At 41.6% G+C, this 22,895-nt stretch overlaps 1 protein-coding gene and 1 long non-coding RNA gene across 2 annotated transcripts; one reads left to right on the top strand and one right to left on the bottom strand.

Moving 5' to 3' along the window:
• Positions 1 to 706: 706 nt before the first annotated feature.
• On the bottom strand, positions 707 to 18,569 carry LOC124258947 (cell division cycle 7-related protein kinase-like). The gene is given in 13 exon segments (XM_046693016.1): positions 707 to 1,497; positions 1,499 to 1,668; positions 2,059 to 2,208; positions 3,986 to 4,068; positions 4,595 to 4,893; positions 5,551 to 5,710; positions 10,823 to 10,965; positions 13,277 to 13,370; positions 14,268 to 14,403; positions 15,587 to 15,604; positions 15,607 to 15,672; positions 16,686 to 16,792; positions 18,486 to 18,569. Coding segments are annotated over 12 exon segments (1,515 nt in total). The 5' UTR covers position 16,792; positions 18,486 to 18,569; the 3' UTR covers positions 707 to 1,407.
• An 8-nt stretch (positions 18,570 to 18,577) lies between these two features.
• LOC124258951 lies at positions 18,578 to 21,797 on the top strand. The gene is made up of 2 exons (XR_006893715.1): positions 18,578 to 18,706; positions 21,691 to 21,797. It is a non-coding gene; the product is annotated as an uncharacterized LOC124258951 (long non-coding RNA).
• Positions 21,798 to 22,895: the final 1,098 nt, after the last annotated feature.

Genomic DNA, 22,895 nt, shown 5'->3' on the forward strand with positions numbered 1-22,895 from the left:
ATCAATTAGGGGTGAAACGGTACGCTCAAACCACGGTACGGTACTTATTGTGGTACAAGGCCTTTGGTTTTGTCCGATTCAGTTTGGTGCATGAGATATGATCTTAATGCAGAAAATTGTGAACAAGAGCCAAACCTTACATTGTTAATAACATGGAAAACAAATAACCATAATGTTTGATATTTTGAATGAACAAGAGCACTATTTGTGTCTAGATAGAAATGACAGTACAAAAAACGAAAATAACGAATTTTGGATTGCATTATGATATACCGAACAGAAGACAAAGTACAGCGGTTCTACTTATACCGTTTCAACCCTACTATTAACTTGGTTTACAATGTTCTTTATGTACTCCTAGGCCAAATGTAGCGATAACATCATTATCAGGTAATATGATACACCAGGCCTTATCACCCATACTGCATATCCCTGATCATGTTGAACATCAGTGCTTGTCACCGTCCATTAAACTATCGCGGTAAATACTCATGCAGTTGGTCTATGAACATGTGGACACTGTTTCAACAGAGGGGTAATCCTTGTTTGTTTTCAGCAACCTGATACATTCTGTGTCTAGTTTCACATTGACAAGAATCTCTCTGAGGTGGGAGTTGTCATACCAATTAGTGGATAGCGCTTTTACTGCTGCTGAGAGATCCTAAAAAGATAGGGACTTTTCTAACATTTGGCCTAGGACTGGGTATATTTGTACAAATATCACTTTAATGTACATATGACAAAGATAGTCAATTGGGAACTTTCACTCCTTTGGTAAAGTATCAAAATATGTGAAGTAGTTCGTCAATATCTAGGCTGCTTTAAGTCACTCCATTTATCTCTTGTTTAATATATGACATAAAAATAGCCCCATGGCTACAACAGAGAGATATTTATAAGCCTGCTTCTGACAACTGACAAGACTCCTTTTGACAGTTGATCAGCCTCCCTTTGACAGTTGCAAGCCTCCCTTTGACAGTTGACAAGCCTCCCTTTGACAGTTGACAAGCCTCCTTTTGACAACTGTCTCTTTTGATGGTGAATTGTTCAAGGCATTTTTGGCTACTTGAAGAAATTCTTTTTGAGAGTTCAGGGTCTTGCCCTCTCTGTCCAAAGAGACCCTTTTCAGAGGTAGACAAGTCTGCTTTAAGGAGTTGAAGGATTTCTTTTGAGAGTTGAGAACCCTCCTTTTGGCAGTTGAGGAACTTTGTTTTGACCTGAGAGGACTCATTTCCCAGTTGAGAAACCACCGGTTGAAATTGGAGATGTCTCTTGAAAATTAAAAAAAACCTTTTTATCTGAAGAGGCATCCTTTGGCCAGTTAAGGATCTTTTTCATGATCAATGCATGGTCTGCATAATTTTACTGGCCAACTTCATCCATTCTCCAAGAGAAACAAACACTGCATCAGTCTACAAAGAACGGGTGTCTGAGGGCTTCTTCAGCAGTTATCCTCGTTGCAGGATTAAGATCAAGTAAATGTTTGAGCAAATCAAAACATAGAGTCAGAAACGTTTTCCCACAAATCTGAGGAATTTTCTTTGTTTGGAATGTGTGCGTTCTTCTGCGTCTGGTTCCCAGCCTTGAGACTGGGGGCGCTGCGTAGCTTCACACACAGTCGTTTAAGGTCCACAGCTGGGGTTACAGGGCTGCAGGTGAGGTGCTTACCTGGAAGTATGATTGGATGCTATTAGGTTTGTATCACTAGAAATCTACCACATGTGAGTGAGTATGGTTGAAGATGCTTTTAGCAATATTACAAAAATATCACGACAGGCGACGCCAGAAATGGGCTTCACACATTGTACCCATGTGGGGAACTGAACCCGGGTCTTCGGTGTGACGAGAGGATGTTTTAACCACTAGGTTACCCCACAGCCCCTACAGCAGAATGAAACACAGTTGACAAATTCAAGGACTTTTCCACCTGTACTTGTCACGGCATCTAATGCATTTAATTATCTTGAGGACTATGGTATATTTCACAATTGTATGTATTTGAAAGGTGATACAATGGCAAATATACCCTCATATTTAAATGCTGTAGTGTGATCTTACCAAAGGTCTTGGCAGCGACCTTGACCTCCTCACTACCCATGATGGAGATGATCTGTGCTAGAGCTGTGACGTCATCATTGGCTCGGAAGAACGGGTAGCGGCCACTGAGCAGGGATAAAAAGATGACCCCAGCAGACCAGATGTCCACAGCTGAAACACAATGTCATCATGAAGAACAGTTTCACATTGATGACCACTGTTGAAACACAATGTCATCATGACAGCTTCACATTGATGACCACCGGTGAAACACAATGTCATCATGACAGTTTCACATTGATGACTACTGTTGAAAGACAATGTCATCATGAAGAACAGTTTCACATTGATGACCACCAGTGAAACACAATGTCATCATGAAGAACAGTTTCACATTGATGACCACCGTTGAAACACAATGTCATCATGAAGAACAGTTTCACATTGATGACCACCGGTGAAACACAATGTCATCATGAAGAACAGTTTCACATTGATGACCGTTGAAACACAATGTCATCATGAAGAACAGTTTCACATTGATGACCACCGTTGAAACACAATGTCATCATGAAGAACAGTTTCACATTGATGACCACCGTTGAAACACAATGTCATCATGAAGAACAGTTTCACATTGATGACCACCGTTGAAACACAATGTCATCATGAAGAACAGTTTCACATTGATGACCACCGGTGAAACACAATGTCATCATGAAGAACAGTTTCACATTGATGACCACCAGTGAAACACAATGTCATCATGAAGAACAGTTTCACATTGATGACCACCAGTGAAACACAATGTCATCATGAAGAACAGTTTCACATTGATGACCACCGTTGAAACACAATGTCATCATGAAGAACAGTTTCACATTGATGACCACCGTTGAAGAACAGTTTCACATTGACCACCGTTGAAACACAATGTCATCATGACAGACAGTTTCACATTGATGACCACCGTTGAAACACAATGTCATCATGAAGAACAGTTTCACATTGATGACCACCGTTGAAACACAATGTCATCATGACAGACAGTTTCACATTGATGATCACCGTTGAAACACAATGTCATCATGAAGAACAGTTTCACATTGATGACCACTGTTGAAACACAATGTCATCATGACAGCTTCACATTGATGACCACCGGTGAAACACAATGTCATCATGACAGTTTCACATTGATGACCACCGGTGAAACACTATGTCATCATGTCAGTTTCACATTGATGACCACCTGTGAAACACAATGTCATCAGGACAGTTTCACATTGTCGACCATAACTGACACGCAATGTCATCATGACAGACAGTTTTACATTGATGACCACCGGTGAAACACAATGTCATCATTACAGTTTCACACTGATAACCACCTGTGAAACAATGTCATCATGATATACAGTTTCACATTGACGACCACTGGTGAAACAGAATGTCATCATGAAGAACAGTTTCACATTGATGACCACAGGTGAAACACAATGTCATCATGACAGTTTCACATTGATGACCACCGGTGAAACACAATGTCATCATGATAGACAGTTTCACACTGATGACGACCGGTGAAACAAAATGTCACCATGACTGTTTCACATTGATGACCACCAGTGAAACACAATGTCACCATGACAGTTTCACATTAATGACCACCGGTGAAACACAATGTCAGTTCCAGACAGTCTGATATCCACATACACAACATCATTATGACATGGGTTCACCTGATATCCACAGATAACGAAATGTCATCACAACCGTGTGACTTTATTACTGCTGCTCCTCTATAATAACATACATTTGATATTTTCTACACAGGGTCAGGAGAGGTATATTGTCAAAAGGTAAATCTGAAATGTTCTTAAATGTAACCTCCTCCTGACTGATTAGGATTTTCTATGTTGACTGATAACCCAGGTAAAGTACTCACCTGTTGATTGGTCAGGGCACTTCATGAGAACCTCAGGCGAGCGGAAACCAGGTGTACCGGCGCGTGGGGCAGTCTGATTGCTCCTGGAACATAAGAATTATCAAAGACTTATTGCATCTGAATTCAGCTTGATCAAAAGAATTCCCTATAATAGTGATGAGCAAATGCTTGATGGGTACAAGTGAACCAGTTGTGTTTTTGCCACTGTCCATATTCCACTGAATGCCATTCCAGAGACACCAGAAATTGGCTTCACACAGTATATCCATGTGGACAATATACTGAAGTGTCCCCTGCGTGATATTACTGGAATATTGCTTGAATATTGCTTGAATTGCTAAGAGGTGTAAAGAAAACCTCATTTACTTTATTAAGATATGAATACACAGTGCCTTTTAGAAAATGTAACATATGTTATGTTTGGGATTACACTTTCTCAGTAAAGTACACATTCTAGTACTTATGTTGGGTTGAGTCCCATCTGGGATTCTGAAGGTGTGGGTTCGAATCCTGGATGGGACTCAACCCAATAAACGTACAAGTATCTGTACTTCACTGAGAAAGTGTAATCCTAAATAAACATGTGTTTTACTACGATGCTTGCCTCACCTGGCAACACAGATGCTGCACACCATGGGCTGTCCGAAACACTGACACGTGTTCTGGCTCCCTGGACGTGATGACGAAGACGAAGAACGCTGCTTGCTGGAGACCTGCCCCTCCTTTATCATCAGAGCCCTCTTGGCAAGCAACATGCGACGAGGGGACTTAATTTTGTTGGATAAGTGGAGCATGTCAAGATTTGATGTTGGCGGTGTGTACTGTCGTCGGTGTGCTGCAAGTTTCCCACTGGTGCCTGGCTTCAGGTCAGACGGTTGCTCCCTTTTCAAGTCGGTGGATGCAGGAGACTAGAAGTTCAAATACATGTATTACTGCCAGGCTTGAGGACAGGGTTCATACAGATCATCAGCCATCAGATTTAAGGTGAGGTAAGGTGAGGTGAGGTGAGGTGAGGTGAAATGGGTTTAGGTCGTACTTAAGAATATTTTGGTCATATGACGACGTGCATGTGTATGTGTCTGCTTGTACTAGCCCAGACTTAAGCTGGTTTGATAGTGCTAGCTCACTGAGGTATCATGCCGCAGTGATGCATGAATACCTCAGTCAGACTCAGAGCCGACCAGTCCTTGTTGTACCCATTAATGCCGGGCGCCATGCAAGGACCAACAAGTACCATATTTATATCTTTTGGTATGACGCAGTCGGGGATCGAACCAGCGACCTTCCACTCTCGGGCAGGCAGCTCTAACCACTACACACCACAGAGGCAGTGTAAAATTTAAGGCCTTTTAGGGTCCCTTTAAGAACTTAACAAAGAAACATATAAGACATAAGCAGGTAATACACACAAGGTTGCTCAAATGTGGGATGTGAGGTAAAATCCCCCCTAGTGTGATAGTTATTATAAATTGTAAATATTCAGGTTTAACAATTTTCAAATTTGAGTCTGAGAAACATTTGAATAACAAACATATTGCTAGAATGTAAGTACATTCCTGTATTACCTTGACATTGTTGTCTTGAAGATATTTTTTGGATGGAGATAGTGGGACGGACTTGTGGTGTTTGTCGGAGAGTTTTACATCTACACTGGGAGATGTCTTGCATTTCTTCATCAGACACACTGGGGCTTGGTGGGCCAAACCAAAGTCTACCAGGGAGAACCTGCACAAAACCAATACATGTAAACTAGGGCTGCGCAACATAACCGGTTTACCGGTATTTACCGGTTCAGACATGAAAACGATACGTATTGCGATACGCTGATCAAAAACTGGTATTTTGACATGCATTCGGAAAACTTCGTAACACTCGGAAATCTTCGGATATTTCCTTTTTTCATTTGTGCCAAATATTATTCACATTTTTATTTTTAATCATGAATAAAAGCAAACGATCATAGATTCAAATCGTTATTATTGGTTTGTATTACAAGGGGGTATGCACAGTAGATGGAACAGTGAAACAAATGCTCATGCGGTACGTGATGAGTCTTAACTGAGACTAAGACTACTTGTTTCATTTAAAGTGCATACCCCCTTGTAATACATTTCTGATTTATTATTTCTTATAACTGGCACTGAAATTGTTAATAAACATAAGATTTATACACAGCAAACAAGTGTCCCATGTCACATAACAACTTCAGTCAAAGTCATTGTGAAATATAGTCGGACACTGGTGTCAGTGGGTTGTTGACTTTCATCTGACCATCGGCGAATCTGCCAGATTTGTCCAAGGCTCCGACGCTATTCGTGAACACTGATTTATATTGAATGCAAATATGATAATGGATCCCAAATGCATTGATTCAGTAAAGCACTAAAATTTCAAATGGTCCTTAATATGCCAGGAAGTTTGTGTTATTCGACCCTACTTTACGTACACTTGTATTATGTATAGTTTTCTAAGATGCCTAGCGGTTAGATCAATCGAGAAAAAAAATACATTATCAGACAATAAAGGTATAGTTTTTTGATGACGTAACAATTGAATGACGTTATCCCTTCACTGCGCCATTCTAGTATGCCGCCTTGTAATCGAACCATTTTACATTACGTCACAATGTAAGCGACGTCACGATGCATGTCAGTTGTCATCGCCTCGTACGGCCTCCTACAGTAAACTACTCCGTTGCATCCCGTTTCTTGGTTTGCAGTTGCTTCACGCAGCTAACATCACTGGTGGAAACATTACGTTTATGTTTTACGACGGTTAAAATGTTTCGACTCTTAAGTTTTTAGCGACACGGCAACGTTCGCAATGTTTACATTCCCACAATGCAATCATGGAATGTGGCTTGACTACTCAGCTTCATCTGGATGTGCTGATCTAAACTACGTTGGTAGTCGAAATCACGGCGTTCATATTGCCCCATATGGTTTACGTTAATGACAGATGTAATTAAAATAATTCAGAGAAGATATTTAATCCAAACGTAAACCGTCATCACACGGTTATCATTTGTTTTTTTCTGGTAACATTCGTCTTAACGTAGTGGGGCAGACACATCAATAGAACAGCACGCCAGTTAGCCCTGTGCCAGGATTCTTAATTTAGGTACCCGACACCGTCGTTTGTTTTCTGCCTTAAATTAATCGTAATTATCCTTAGAAAGTATTAAATTTGGCATCTTAGAAAAGAAATACAGTTAAACTCGACCACCATGTATAGTGTAATATAAAGCACACTTTAAGCCCTGAACTATTATAAGGTTTAAAAGCAATTTCGGACGCCAAAGCGTCCCTCGCACTACTAACTATAATAGTTCAGGGCGATAGTGTGTTTTATTACACTATACATGGTGGTCGAGCGAACTGTATTTCTTGAATAAAAAAAAAGAATCATGTGTGTAATGCAGGGATGGCACCAGGAAAATCTATTTTCAGCGGAAAACTTATACAAACCTGTAGAGGTTATGAATTCTTTGAAGAAAGTCCTCCTTGGGGTACATATAAGCATTTAAATGTCCATTTAAATTCCCACGACAGTCAAACCCCAGTACATCCCCAGTCAAACCCCACCCCCCGACCTAAGTTACGGAGGGTGTAAAACTCAAAAGGAACTTCGCCAAACCAAACTACTGTCCATAAGCGTCCATTCCCAGCTCACCAAGCGTGGCAAATGGAAAGTAAAAAGTAAGGCACCGATACACCAAGCGGATAAGCGGGACTAAAAATCACCACCAGATACCGTCACCGATAAAGGGAGATGATAGAAACCCAACACCAAGTGCAAAACAGGTAAGTATCTGGAAAGCTCAATCGCTTGAGAGGTGCTACTCTGTCCACTCTGAGGAGAACCGTCTGGCCAAACTGAGCACCCTCGCGTGAGTGTTTGTCCAGCTGATAATGACGGATCGAGCGGGCTCATTAGGCTCAAATAGCCGCTGAGCAGATCTCCTCAAAGGGCAGAGCAGCAGTGTAAGCCTTGGAGGTAGCTACTGCACGCACCGAATGAGCTTTCAACCCCTCAAGCCCTTGTGTATGTAAGACATACAGATGGCAGACACAATCCACCTTGACAAGGTTTGTGTATTCGCCGGATGATCAGCCTTGCCACCGCCGTAGCAGCAGAATAACTGTTTATCCTTACGGATGGACGCTGTTCACTTAATATACACTTTTAAGGTCTTGCGGACGTCTAACACATGAACCTTACGGTTAGTGTTACTAGACGACGCAGGCAGCGTGAAGGCGGGAAGATCTATAGGTGACGTAATATGAAACGCGTTATCGATGTTAGGGCGGTAAGAATCTGGTAACCGGATACTTACACGATCCTTTTGAAACACAGTAAGCTCCGGGTCCGATGACATAGCATGTATGTCACCGATCCGACTACCAGATGTAACCGCTACTAAAAATGTCGTCTTCCAACTTAGTAGCTGGAGAGACAATTTTGCCAAATCGTAAAAGAGAGGACTGGACATCCAATCTAAAACGAGAGACAAGTCTCATGTGGGACTGGACCGACCGACGACAAGACGCAGTCTGTCCACACTTGCTAGGAAGCGCTGCACCAGAGGGTGTTGCCCTAACAGGGCACCCTCGATGGGAATGTGGAAGGCTGAAATAGCGGTGGAGTAGCCTCGGATAGTAGATGCAGCTAAGCCGGACTCTAACCGAGACTGTAAAAACTCCAACACCTCGACTACAGTCGCAGAAAAGGGATCGAGAATCCCTCTTTTTGTACACCAGAGCGCATAACAAACAACACTTCCTCTCCCATCAAGCAGCGACGGTTGAGCTCATGGAGATCAAACCGTGACTGACTACCTGAAAGGAGAGGGTTGATTACTTCACTGATAAGCGAAGGTAATATGTGTAGCCGGGTATTGGCAACCCGACACGGAGTGAAGGCTTCACTTGGAAGCCGGAACTCCGAGGGGTCGGGGTCGTGCGAGGTGACAACCACCTGAGGCAATACAGCAGCGATGTGCCTGCGCACCTGCCTCAGGGACGAGCCAAAGCGAAGCTAGCTTCTCCCAGCTGATCCCTATCCATGGCTTCCTCCTCCCGCTCCTCCAGGCAAGAGCTCTCTGCATCGAGAGTCGGCTACGAAGGAACAGAAGAAGGGGCCACGGACAACAACAGAGGATCTAGAAGCGCCGAGAAGCCTGGGTGCCGAGATCCAAGGGAAGAGCCCGCCATGGTGGGATTCCCCAGAGAGCCGGAAGGTATCGAGGGAACTGGTGGTGCTGGTGCTCGAGAACCCACAGCATGGGTGCCGGGAGCCATCGGTGCAAGAACTGATGGCCGGCGCCGGTAAGCTGTACTGTACCGGAGCCGAAGCTCGAGCCCGACAAGGCTGAACCAGCAGGGAGGCCGTCACCGGAGCCGACCCTCGAGTTGAGCGCTCCCCTGGAGCCTAGGCCCAAGATAGGGGGGCCTCTGGCAGACGACCCCAGCCTGCCACTCAACCCCGAATGGACACCGATCTCCTGTTGGAGACTGGACATCGCATCCGTGATCAGTGAACATACTGAAGTCATCTGCTGCAAGAGAGAGAGGACACATCTGACAAAGTTAACGTTGCAGGAGTGGACTGTGCAGAAGTAGAAGGGGAAGTGGAAGAGGGTTTTTTATCCACCGACTTTGCCCGCTTACCGCCAACATTAACCACCCTGGAAGCACCCTTTTTGCCTGTAGATTTTTGGGAGGGCGGGTCCAACCAACTGTTGCCCAGTAAAATATCTAGATATATACGCATATCTGACACACAAAAATAGCAAAAAAGGAAACCGCACGGACGATAACAAATTTGCCCAAACGCTATAGCAATTTAAAACCAGCTTAACATGTATCGTGAACAAGCGGAGAAAAATGCAAGCTATGTGTGCTACCATACAACAGCGTAATATACCGCAGATACAGAAGTACATGCTAACTTACCAACATCGACTTACCGTATTTCACTGAAAGCGAAAAAAGGATAAGGCAGCCTAGCATATGGTAAACACATACACACAAACATCCAAACTGTGCAGGCACCAAGCCTCACACACGCTAGGGATGAATGTAAGCCACATGGTCCGCCATCTTGCCTGCCATAAGGCTGGAGATGGGAACCGACCGGCAAACTTACAATTTATGAATGAAAAAATAAGCCTATAAATTCCATCTAGAGCCCGTGCGCAAGAAAAGGAACCATACATACAGTATTTGACTCTTTTTCACTCATATTTCGAGGGGAAGAAGCACAAACTTCTATGGATCACACACAAGTGTTTCAAGATGAACGACAGCATGAAAAGTGAGGTGCGAGGTTGACGGCTAGAGTTACCTGCTCTTGGCTGTAGGGGGCCCCGAGGGGGCCCTATAGGGGTGGTCTCACAAGACAAAAACGAGTTTTTGTTTTGTAAATATTTTATTAAAAAATATAGTTACAACTGTCGTAGGAATTTAAATGGACATTTAAATGCTTATATGTACCCCAAGGAGGACTTCTTCTGAAAAAGAATTAATGTTGTGTCATCGGGTTTAGGGTTTCTCAATGAAATTTGAAATAAAATCCACGGAAATCTGTGGATCAGCAGAAAATTGCCATCCCTGGTAATGGTGTAATTCAAGGCCTTTTCAAATTATGTTGTTTGTTTTCAAGGCCAATTTAAGGGAAATGCTGACTTATGGCCTTTACAGGACAAACTGAAAATTCAAGAAATTGTCAAGCCTTGAGCACCCTGCTCCAACTATTACTAAAACATTATTTGAATCCTTTAAGACAACAGCCGACTACAGCTTGTTATCAATATCTCAGCAGGTAATTGTCACATACTGTTTGGTCTCTCGGTTGTAGAGGAAGTTGCTGGGCTTGACATCTCTGTGGATGATGTCAAACTTGTGCACACGTCGGAGAGCTATGAGAAGGTTGAGCATATAGTCTCGTACTTCTGTCAGTGACATCTCCAGCACGTAATCCTAGGGGCAGAGACACAGAGTTGCATAAAATATACAGCATATAGTTTCGTACTTCTGTCAGTGACATCTCCAGCACGTAATCCTAGGGGCAGAGACAGAGTTGCATAAAATATACAGCATATAGTTTCGTACTTCTGTCAGTGACATCTCCAGCACGTAATCCTAGGGGCAGAGACACAGAGTTGCATAAAATATGCATATAGTTTCACGTACTTCTGTCAGTGGCATCTCCAGCATCGTAATCCTAGGGCAGAGACACAGAGTTGCATAAAATATACAGCATATAGTTTCTGCAGCTTCTGTCAGTGACATCTCCAGCACGTAATCCTAGGGGCAGAGACAGAGTTGCATAAAATATACAGCATATAGTTTCGTACTTCTGTCAGTGGCATCTCCAGCACGTAATCCTAGGGGCAGAGACACAGAGTTGCATAAAATATACAGCATATAGTTTTTGTACTTCTGTCAGTGACATCTCCAGCCGCAGCGTAATCCTAAGGCAGAGACAGAGTTGCATAAAATATACAGCATATAGTTTCAGTACTTCTGTCAGTGGCATCTCCAGCCTACGTAATCCTAGGGGCAGAGACACAGAGTTGCATAAAATATACAGCATATAGTTTCAGGTACTTCTGTCAGTGGCATCTCCAGCACGTAATCCTAGGGGCAGAGACACAGAGTTGCATAAAATATACAGCATATAGTTTCAGTACTTCTGTCAGTGACATCTCCAGCACGTAATCCTAGGGGCAGAGACAGAGTTGCATAAAATATACAGCATATAGTTTAGGTACTTCTGTCAGTGGCATCTCCAGCACGTAATCCTAGGGGCAGAGACACAGAGTTGCATAAAATATACAGCATATAGTTTCAGTACTTCTGTCAGTGGCATCTCCAGCCGTAATCCTAGGGGCAGAGACACAGAGTTGCATAAAATATACAGCATATAGTTTAGGTACTTCTGTCAGTGACATCTCCAGCACGTAATCCTAGGGGCAGAGACAGAGTTGCATAAAATATACAGCATATAGTTTCGTACTTCTGTCAGTGGCATCTCCAGCACGTAATCCTAGGGGCAGAGACAGAGTTGCATAAAATATACAGCATATAGTTTCGTACTTCTGTCAGTGGCATCTCCAGCACGTAATCCTAGGGGCAGAGACAGAGTTGCATAAAATATACAGCATATAGTTTCGTACTTCTGTCAGTGGCATCTCCAGCACGTAATCCTAGGGGCAGAGACAGAGTTGCATAAAATATACAGCATATAGTTTCGTACTTCTGTCAGTGGCATCTCCAGCACGTAATCCTAGGGGCAGAGACAGAGTTGCATAAAATATACAGCATATAGTTTCGTACTTCTGTCAGTGGCATCTCCAGCACGTAATCCTAGGGGCAGAGACACAGAGTTTAAAAAAAACAATTAATATACAGTAGTAGTTCATACGGAAAACGTCATTAGTACTCAGTCCTACGAGCTTCAGACTTAGGTCAGCAGTTGATGTATTATCAATTATTTTCAATGACATCAACATAAGTTAGTTTGTTTAGTGTCACACACAGCAATATTCCAGCTATATGACGGCAGTGTGCAAATAATCGAGTCTGGACCAGACAATCCAGTTATCAAAAGCATGAGCATCGATCTACACAATTCATATTCTTTACTAGGGCTGCAATGAATACACTATGTGGCGAATATGATACGCTGTCATGAATATTGGGTAATGAATACGAATAATTATTCACGAATATTGTAGTTAAGTGATTGATGTACAATATGGAACGCCCATGTTGAGTTTTGATTTGTCACAGCAATAACAAGTGATCTCATGACACAAAAATTTGGTATGTAATAGTTTTAGTTGCCAGTACCATGTGCAGCCTTGCCAAACTAACATGACTTTCGCTACTGCAAGGCTAGTACATATTCAATTCTTGCATATCTCACTTTCCAAAAGTATGCAAGGGTTCAAGTAAAACATGCTGCCTTAAAAAAATCGTATATATTCGGTTCTGGAGACCACGAATAACGAACTGAATTCATGAAGGGCTACGGTTCAATTCACTGAATATGCGAGTGAATCGTTACAGCCTTATTCTTTACCCTATATTCATGATATGTATTGTACAAGCCTTACATTGTACTCATTGCATACAAAGCCAGTAAGAAAATACTTCACAGTCAAGAGACATGGTCTTGTTACATTGTTCACCACGTTCACTGAAGCCTTGCCAATTAAACATTTACACATTCTAATATCACTTACTGACAAGACAATCAGTGTACTAGACAGATGGGTTGACTCACTGGGAACTTGTCATGTGCGAAGTAGGGCATGACGATGACAACATGGTCCCTGTTTCTGATACATAGCTCCACACCTATCACGTTCTCGCATCCCCTGAAATAGAGACACATGATGATATTCAGAGATTAAGTTATATTTTCTCCTGCACATAGAACTGACCTGCTACAGAGATGCTATAGAAGAGGTTGCCACACATAACAGTATCATTCTTGTATTATCAAGAACAATGAAACCAGTGGTCCTTGAACACAAGCCTGACAATGGCACTTGCTGGTAACAGTATACTAATGTAAAATGTATGACACATAGTCAATATAAGGCAGTATTTATCAATTTAAAGTTCATTCTCTAAGTCTAAATACTTATATAATAGTATTAATGACAGTCCACAAGGAAACATCATAAATCCATCCTTAATTTCATAAGTTTCAGACTAGTATATTTTGGGCATACATTCAATATAAGAGATGATTTTGCTCTTTCTGAAACACTGCAGTCTTCTGGAACGTTCTCCTATTTAATCTCAAATCTACACCTTCAGTACCACGTTCAAGTCTAAACTGACTGCCCACTCGTTTTTTGACAGTGTGAAGTACTGCCAATTGACAAAGAAAGGACCTTATGAAAACAAGATGCATTAATCTCACTCCCAGTGGATTTATAGTGATCAAATTATAGGGCAGAGCTCTTCAGTTTGTACCACATAGCACATCTGCACAAACATTACGTCTCAGACTGTTTATAATATAGAAGAGAAACATACCCAATTTCCTGCAAGCACCGTATGCATTAATGGGTGAAATACTACAGACTGACAAAGAAAGGACCTTATGAAAACATGATGCATTAATCTCACTCCCAGTGTTCACATTCAAGCTGGATTTATGGTGATCAAATTATTGGGCGGAGCTCTTCATTTTGTACCACAGAGCACATCTGTCTCGCAAACGTTACATCTCGGACTGTTTATAATACGGAAGAGAAACATACCCAATTTCCTGCAAGCACCGTAGTTCTCCCTCAATCCGAGATGGATGACTGGTCGGAATGATGTGTTTCAGGGCAAACTGCTGCTTTACTTCCGGGTGATGTCTGAGACAAGCTTGGAACACAGAGCTGAATGTCCCTGTAATGGCAACAAGCACTACTCTTAGGTTCTGCCAAACCCGTGAAGGTCCAGGTTATATTGATCTTCAGTAACCCATCCTTGTCGTGGCAACTAACGGGATCGGGTGGTCAGACTCGCTGAGTTGGTTGACACATGTCATCGGCTCCCAATTGCGCAGATCAATGCTCATGCTGTTGATCACTGGATTGTCTGGTCCAGACTTGATTATTAACAGACTGATGCCATATAGCTGGAACATAGCTGTATCGCGGCGTAAAACTAAACTCACTCACTCACTTAGGTCCAGCCTTGATTTGGGCGTGGGGTAGCCAAATGGTTAAAGCATTGGCTCGTCCACGCCAAAAATCTGTGTTGAAACCCCACATGGGTACAATGTGAAGCCCATTTCTGGTGTCCAACAGCGTGATGTTGCTGGAATATTGCTAAAAGCGGTAAAACCAAACTCAATCAGTCTGCCTTGGTTTTACTGCTACAGCATTGGACCTATCATTAGACAAAATTGTGGGTCATTGAGGTATTTCTATAACTGGGGGTTCCTGCTGATTATTTCATACCATGTAAGTGGCTGTGCATACATATATATATGAGGAACTTTAAACAATTGTAACAAATCGTATTTGGGTGTGATATTAAAGGTAAACAAAAATCGCTTTCACCAATGTAATACTTGGTAGGAAGGCGTTTCCTATTCTCGCGGTACTACGGATATCGGCTGAAAAATAACATAAACAAATTCTTATCGTATGAATGCTTGTTGTTTTAAATGAAGGGCCTTCTCCTCTATCATCTACATCTATCAGCTGCCAGATCCATCAGGTGAATTACCACTCGTGAGCTCCGGTGATAAACAATGCCATCCGCCATTGATGAAATGAGGCTTTTCCTATTCTCGCGGTATTTACGAGGAATTAACGTTATTGAGTGTATGTAAGAGTCATCCTGCGGAAAAGGCGGAAAAAGTAATGATATGTCAAGTTGGTATAAACTCCCCAATATTCGTGGACACTGCAAGATTTTGATTATTCACCGACTTGGTCCACTTCCTAGTTACCAGTCGGTGATGTAAACAACCGCTAAGTGTCATCGCATCGGTGATTTCGGCAGAAGCGTATTTAGCGAGAATAGGAAACCCGAGAATAGGAGGCGGACCTATATATGAAATGTGTTAACAATGAATTACCTTCTCCTATCTTGTTGTGATTCTAAAGTGTTGAGCAACCTCAGGAACAAATTCATACAGGCACTCAATCTCCTCTTGTACATCAACTGAAAATACAAGATTGTGCACAATACCAGTAATAAACATGAAATTTCTTGTATAAGCATCTGAAAATTAGGTTATTTGCCAACTACAGTCCGTTTGGCTCAAGCGGACCGATGAATTGCAATCTAACTCGAAAACTAATAAACATAACATACTCAATGAAACGCTGATCATAATCAAAATATCATACCCACTCTGTGAGGTTTTTGCAGAATTTTTGTCCTAAAAATAATAAAGTTGTTTAACAAACTATCATTAAAATATTGACCCAGTTCACTGTTTATTCGAGGGAGGAGTGCAGAGAAAGGGACAGCCAGGTGTTGAGAAGCATGTTCACAGACAAAGTTATTTACTATTAACCTGTGCTGTGCCGTTTCCATCCATTCTCGAACACCTGGCTGTCCCTTTCTCTGCACTCCTCCCTCGTAACAAACAGTGAACTGGGTCAATATTTTAATGATAGTTTGTTAAACAACTTTTTTATTTTTAGGACAAAAATTCTGCAAAAACCTCACAGAGTGGGTATGATGTTTTGATTATGATCAGCGTTTCATTGAGTACTTTATGTTTATTAGTTTTCGAGTTAGATTGCAATTCATCGGTCTGCTTTTGAGCCAAACGGACTATAAGTGCTGGTGAATATTGAGAAACGAATGTTATTTTGTTTTAAATTGTGTTATTTTTCTTGAGTGTAATGTTACAATGCAATTTAAAAAACCCTGGAAATAAGAACTAAACAGAATCTCAGTTTTTTCCAAAATGTTTTAGCCAAATTACCAAAATACATTTGAAACTGAAATTAAACTGAGTTTTATTTCTACTGACCTTAAATTTCCGGCAAAAATCTGTAACAATCCCATGGACTTCTAGCCTTACCATCATATGAATAATATAAAGAACTGAAAAGCTTTCATTCCAATCTGGAAATATTTATAAACATTTGCTGCAGATTGGAAATAAGAATCGGCCACTGAATATGTCTAGATAAGCCCTAATAGTAATAGTTTCTACATACTTGGTAGTGACTCTGGCGTGGAAGGGGGGCAGAATTTCTTGGGTCCATCATTAATATCCGTGCTTTCTGCCATGCTCTGGTCAGTAAGGGTTTCAGTTTCACTCATTCTGAAATGGAAAGAAAATACTGGTTTGGGCTGTGATAGTGTGAGTATCTTAAAAAGAATTCACATATCTTATTTAGTCTTGAAGTTTTGTATGAAGTTAAAATTTAAAATATATAAACGAGTGTTCTTTTTTCTGGAATATATCAACTATGTACTTACACCTTTTTAACTCATTAATAAGAGCCAGGTGATGGTGGAGTAGCCTAGTGGTAATGCCCTTGCTTGTCACACTAAAGACTTGGGTTTGTGTCCCCACATGGGTACAAAATGTGGAGCCCATTTCTCGTGTCCCCATGTTGATATTGCTGTAATATTTGTCAAAGTGGGGTAAAACCCAACTCACGAACCTCGATCCTTGATAGTGTGTCGTATCACCATGATCATGAGAAGAATATCTATCACAATTTTGGCCTCCCTCTAGAGCATGGAGTGGGGTTGGGGTGGTTCAGAATGATGTGATAAACTCCCAAGACCAGTCTCACTCCCTATCCCATTCTAAGGATGAGGGCCAAGTTGTCAGTGCTACAGTCATAGGATCCAAGACTGTCTCCTCTAGGATTCCCGACAGCCAGTTCTGTTTTCACTGCCGAGGCCAAAGCGATCTTCTCAGCTTTGACCTACATTAAACAGCAGAATCATTCCAAAAACTGCATCGTTTTTACAGATTCATTATCTTGCCTTCAAGCACTTCAAAATGTTACTTCAAGTCACCCAATCATTCTGGACATTTTAGAACTTTACAACGACCTTTCTACTGGCCAATGTGACATCGTCCTCTGCTGGTTGCCGGGCCACGTCGGCATAGCAGGTAACACAAAAGCCGATGCTGCAGCTAAAGCAGCTCTTGACAAGCCCTGATCTCCACTGCTGATCCTGTACAGTGATTTCAAACCCACTATCAACAGCTATACTCGGGACCTCATGCAAAAGAGGTGGGACACTCAAGTAGGAAGAAATAAACTGTATGAACTGAAGCCAACAATTGGCTATACCTACAGTGCTGCTTGGGTTGTCAGTCAAGACATGATGAGGTAATTTTACGACGATGTCATATTGGCCACAGTTGGTTTACACATGACTATCTGCTGAAAACGGATTGGGGAAGGACCCCCATGTGTGTCTCTTGCGATGAGGTTTTCACCATCAAGCATATTTTGCTTGACTGTGTGGACTTATCGTCTGCAAGGGACTCACATTATGATGCAACAGATCTGAAAGATCTGTTCTCCTGCGTGAGTGCTCATCTGATAGTGAACTACCTGAGGGAAGTTGATCTGTATCATAAATTGTAACTGTGTAATGTGACTAACAAATTGCCTGCTTTAAATTTAGTGCTATGACTTTTTCTGTTTTTAAATGACAATGTCATGAATATATGTTTTTGAAATAAAACTTATTCTGACTCTGTACTTACAATGTTTAATAATGCAGACTTGTTCTCGTCACTATATGGCTGGAATAATGCCGATGTGACGTAAAGCCCAACTCAACCCTACCCCTTGTTAAAACAACCACTCCGTAAGGCGATGTTACTTGAAGGTTCCAAACTAAAATCGTGCAGACGATTTTTCTGTCGACAGATCATGAAAAGGCACAAAGTCTAAGAAAATCTCAATCTGAGTAACATTTCAGTGTACGTGCCGGTACAGTACTGTTAGTAACACCATTAAAACACATTTTCGCAATACCCCCACCTCAGTTTTCTTCAAACAGGCTGTCGCTTTTCTTCTCGAAATCTGGCGCCAAGTGTTGACGTTCTGTTTCCCGTTTACTTCCCGTTCAGCACAACTGCCATGCGCACACTACCGGAAGTTTACAGTGTAAAACAAGTGCACGTGGGAAAGCAGTATATTTTTGTGAAATGGAGTCAGACGAGGCTAGCAGGATACCTACTAAGACAGATGTGAAATCGAAAGTAAGATAGTTTATAAAATATTCATTGTCATATCCCTCTGTAATGAATTAATAAAATAAGGAATATTTGCAATGAAATACAGAATATTGTCAATATGATCAGCTGGTAGAAAGAGATGCCTGATCATACTGGTATTTCGAAGGGGATGACGGGGATGAAGTCAATCCTTTTTCAAAGTAATAACTGTAGGGATATACTTTACATACCTAGTTTACTTCGTTTAATCCCCATCTTTATATACAACAGGGGCAAATTAAACACAACAGATAAATATGATTTTCCTATTTTGTGCTATATGCACGGTTAAAAGACCATTAAACTGCTGTTGTGATTCTCAAGTGCAGGATTTAAGTCCCAACTGAAATCTTGCAACCTTGTCAAGAGACAATCTGAAATTTTCATAACAGAAAATAGCCAAAACGGAACCACAGCAGAATGGCAATCAAAATCGTTTGGCAAAAACGGCAACCGCATTGGCTTAAAACGCTACTGATTTCTGAGCTAAACGGCACCATATGTAAATAAAACACAGTATGATGTTGACTTTTATGTTTTAGTTCGCTTAATTATAACATTAGCAATCAATGACGTTGACTAATGGTCTTTATTTCATAACATTAGCAAGATTTCATAACACGATATAGCTGGAATATTGCTAAAAGTGCATGAAATCATAAATCCACTCCACTCACCCATAGCATTAAAATAACAAGATTATCCAGATGATAACAAAGTAATCACCAACATAACACATTTTCACATCGCCAAAAGTCTATATTTGGCCGATGCTTATACAGTGTATATCCCATGAAATTCAGTTTGGGCCATTTGAGTTGAGTAATGCATTAAAACATCAAACGGTTGTGATGTTTTCATGCTAAATTGGTATGCTTTTCTAATCACTGTAAGTACAGTATAAGTTTTCGGATCATCGAATATCTCTACAGTTTCCATTATCGCTATGGGATTTCACTTTACAATCACTGTCGCAGGCGGAGAATTCATTCATTATCTAAACATACTGGAATCCGGATTATCAGCCAACAAAACTTCTTCCAATCACTGTTGCGCAGAGTAGACGCATTCCAAAAATTCTGTATTCAGATTATCTAATGACAAATAAGATTTTCCCAATAATTAAGATTTTATTTGCCGCTCGCCATAAGATTTAGTGCGCCAAGCCAAGCTTGAGGTTCCATGGCGTCCAAATGGTGCTGCTTTTCGCCAGGTGCCGCTTTTGCTGTGGTGTGACGCTTTTAGCCTGATCCCCGTATATAATAAATAGGCCTGTTGGCAAACTCCTGATTGAGTATATTCAGTCAAACACTGTTATGTCAAAAAGTGAAGGCACCTATGGTATACCTGAGGTGTGGAGGTCCAACACAATCACAAAATGATGACTTACATAAAGATTATGCAGGGACCAATCTCATACTTCACGACATAACCATAAATTCTAAGTGTTTTTACTGTATATATATACTTTTGTCATATATACATTTAAATTTAGTTGCATATTGTTAACTTCTGTAAGTGAGTGAGTGGAGTGAGTTTAGCTTACGCCACACTTCCAGCAATATTCCAGCCATATGTATGGCGGTCTGTAAACAATCGAAGTCTGGGACCAGACAATCCAAGAAAGTGATCAACAGCATGAGCATCGATCTGGGCGCACTGTGGGAACCGATGACATGTGTCAACCATATCAAACTGGACTGACCATCTCGATCCCGCGTTAGTCGCATTTCACGACAAGATACGCTTTTTATGGCAAGCACATAGCTGTTGAAGACCCACTCTACCCCTCGGATCTTCACGGTCACTTCTGTAAGTGGCATTTAGAAGCTGGTATGATGAAGAGGAGCACTTTTATGGATAGACAGCTTCTTTATTGCAATAGAAAGGGCTTGGATGCAGCTTTTGAGAAAGGGGTACACTATTGAGAAAATTGGGGTGCATACAATACTCCATTTTCACCCGAAGGTTTCAATGGTCATTGAACAAACTTTCAGGACAAAAGGAGGGATGCACACCCTGCACCTCTGATCCGGGCTTCTATGAATAGATGCTTATCGCTTGTTACAAACATTCTTGACAATATCATATTCTGCTATGTTCATCATCATCATCTAATTAAATGTAAGGAAAACTCTCCTTCAGTCATACTTGTCAAAGTCCTGTAATATGTTTTGTGTAGTATCTCAATCAGATAACAGTAACAACATTCTGCTGTTGTAATTGGAAGTTTTCAGATCAAAGCCTCCCATCTGGGCGATGACTTGTATATGTCTGTTTCTGACTAATCCAGTTCGGCCCAGATGTTCGAGGTTCCACAACTCTCCATGCAGAGTTGCATCCCTTTGGACATGTCAGAAACTTATAATTGTGTATTTGTATCCAACTCTCGCTTTGAATATGCTCCCCAACCGCTTAGAAACGATGCTCCATGACATTGATCACTGGATTGTCTGGTCCAGACATTCGATTATTTACAGACCGCCGCCATATAGCTGAAATATTGCTGAATGCGGCGTAAACTAAACCCACTCACTCACTCATTGAATTTGCTCATGGGTTTTTTCTGCCATGCTTCCCTCCTCATCAAGATCCTGCATCAGGTCATTACTGGAATACTGTTGAAAGCAGCGTGAAACTCAACTCACTCACTCACCTGAACCAATGGGTATTCCCATTGCTCTTGTGAGGTAGCCTTGTGGTTAAAGTGTTCGCTCGTCTCGCTGAAGGCGGGGATTTGAATCCCCACATGGGTACAATGTATCAAGCCCATTTCTGGTGTCCCCCCGGGTGATGTTGCTGGAATATTGCTAAATGCGGCATAAAATTATACTTGGTCAGTACTCAGACATTGCTCTAAAACTTTGAGTATGCTATTAGATCATTACGTTAATATGGCAAGATTTTGAGATGATACTGTAATCAATATTAGATTTATTTACTGGTACTGATGTGAATCTTATTTTCAGGTAAAGAAACACAAGAAGAAGAGGAAGAAGAATCAGGAGAATAACAACCAGAATGAAAAAACAAAGACATTTGTGCCAGATTTAGATTAATTTAATAGATAGCAAAAGTAAAAACGCTTTAAGTGGAAATCCAAACACAAGCAGTTGTTTACTAAAGGTTAGGGAAAATCGCACATGAGGGAATATGGTATGAGTAAGTCATACAGGAAGCACAAACCAGACAAAGTTGTCAAATCCCCGCACAGGTATGTTTTCCCTTAACGAAGCTGAACAATACATCCACAGTCAGACAGCTGTTGGTGACAAAGAATATCCTAAACATGTTTTAAAGCCCTGTACAGTAACACAGGGAAATAAATAACTCTTCATTAAACATGGTTTAGTGAATGTGTAGCATGAATTTGGTTCCTTGTTGTAAATTGTGATTGTACCTGCTGTATTTCTTTGACAAGCAGCCGCGGGAACATGAGCTTGAGGTGAGGTGAGGTGAAATTGGGTTTAACGTCACGCTTCTGGAGAATATTTCGCTTCATATGGCGACGAATGCATATGCGCGGTGTATGTGTAGAGCAGCGCTGCTTGTACTAGCCCAGACTTAAGCTGGTTTTATAGTGCTAGCCCACTGAGATACCATGTCAAGAGTGAAGCATGAATACCCCACTCCAGACACATTATACTGACTCGAAGTCGAATTTCAGTCCTTGTTGTAACCATTAATGCCGAGCCAGCCAGGCAGGGGACCAACAAGTACCATATCTTAACGCCTTTTGGTATGACGCTGGTCGGGATCGAACTCTGCGATCTTCCACTCTCCGGGCAGACGCTTTAACCACTACACCACTGGAGGCGGTCCACATGAGCTTGAGCCCTGATTGAGCATATAATGGTTTTGCTGGCACCGTGATAATACACAATATACCTGCCATGCTGTCAGCTCAGACACTTCTCATGCAGTTACATTATCATGAGACCCCGCGGAAAATCTGGGTTAGAATTTATCTTCAGTACCCCATGATTGTCGCAAGAGGTGGCTAACAGGATCGGGTGGCCAGGCTCTCTGACTTGGTTGACAATTGTCGCCATATCCCAACTGCCTAGATTGATGCTCATGCTGTTGATCACTGGATCGTCTGGTCCACACTTGATCTTGATTATTTACAGTCCACTGCCCTATAGCTGTAATATTGCCGAAAGTGCGGCTGTTA

The sequence above is a fragment of the Haliotis rubra genome, unplaced genomic scaffold (assembly GCF_003918875.1).
Source record: "Haliotis rubra isolate DU_JTF1 unplaced genomic scaffold, ASM391887v1 Scf703, whole genome shotgun sequence".
NCBI lineage: Eukaryota > Metazoa > Mollusca > Gastropoda > Lepetellida > Haliotidae > Haliotis > Haliotis rubra.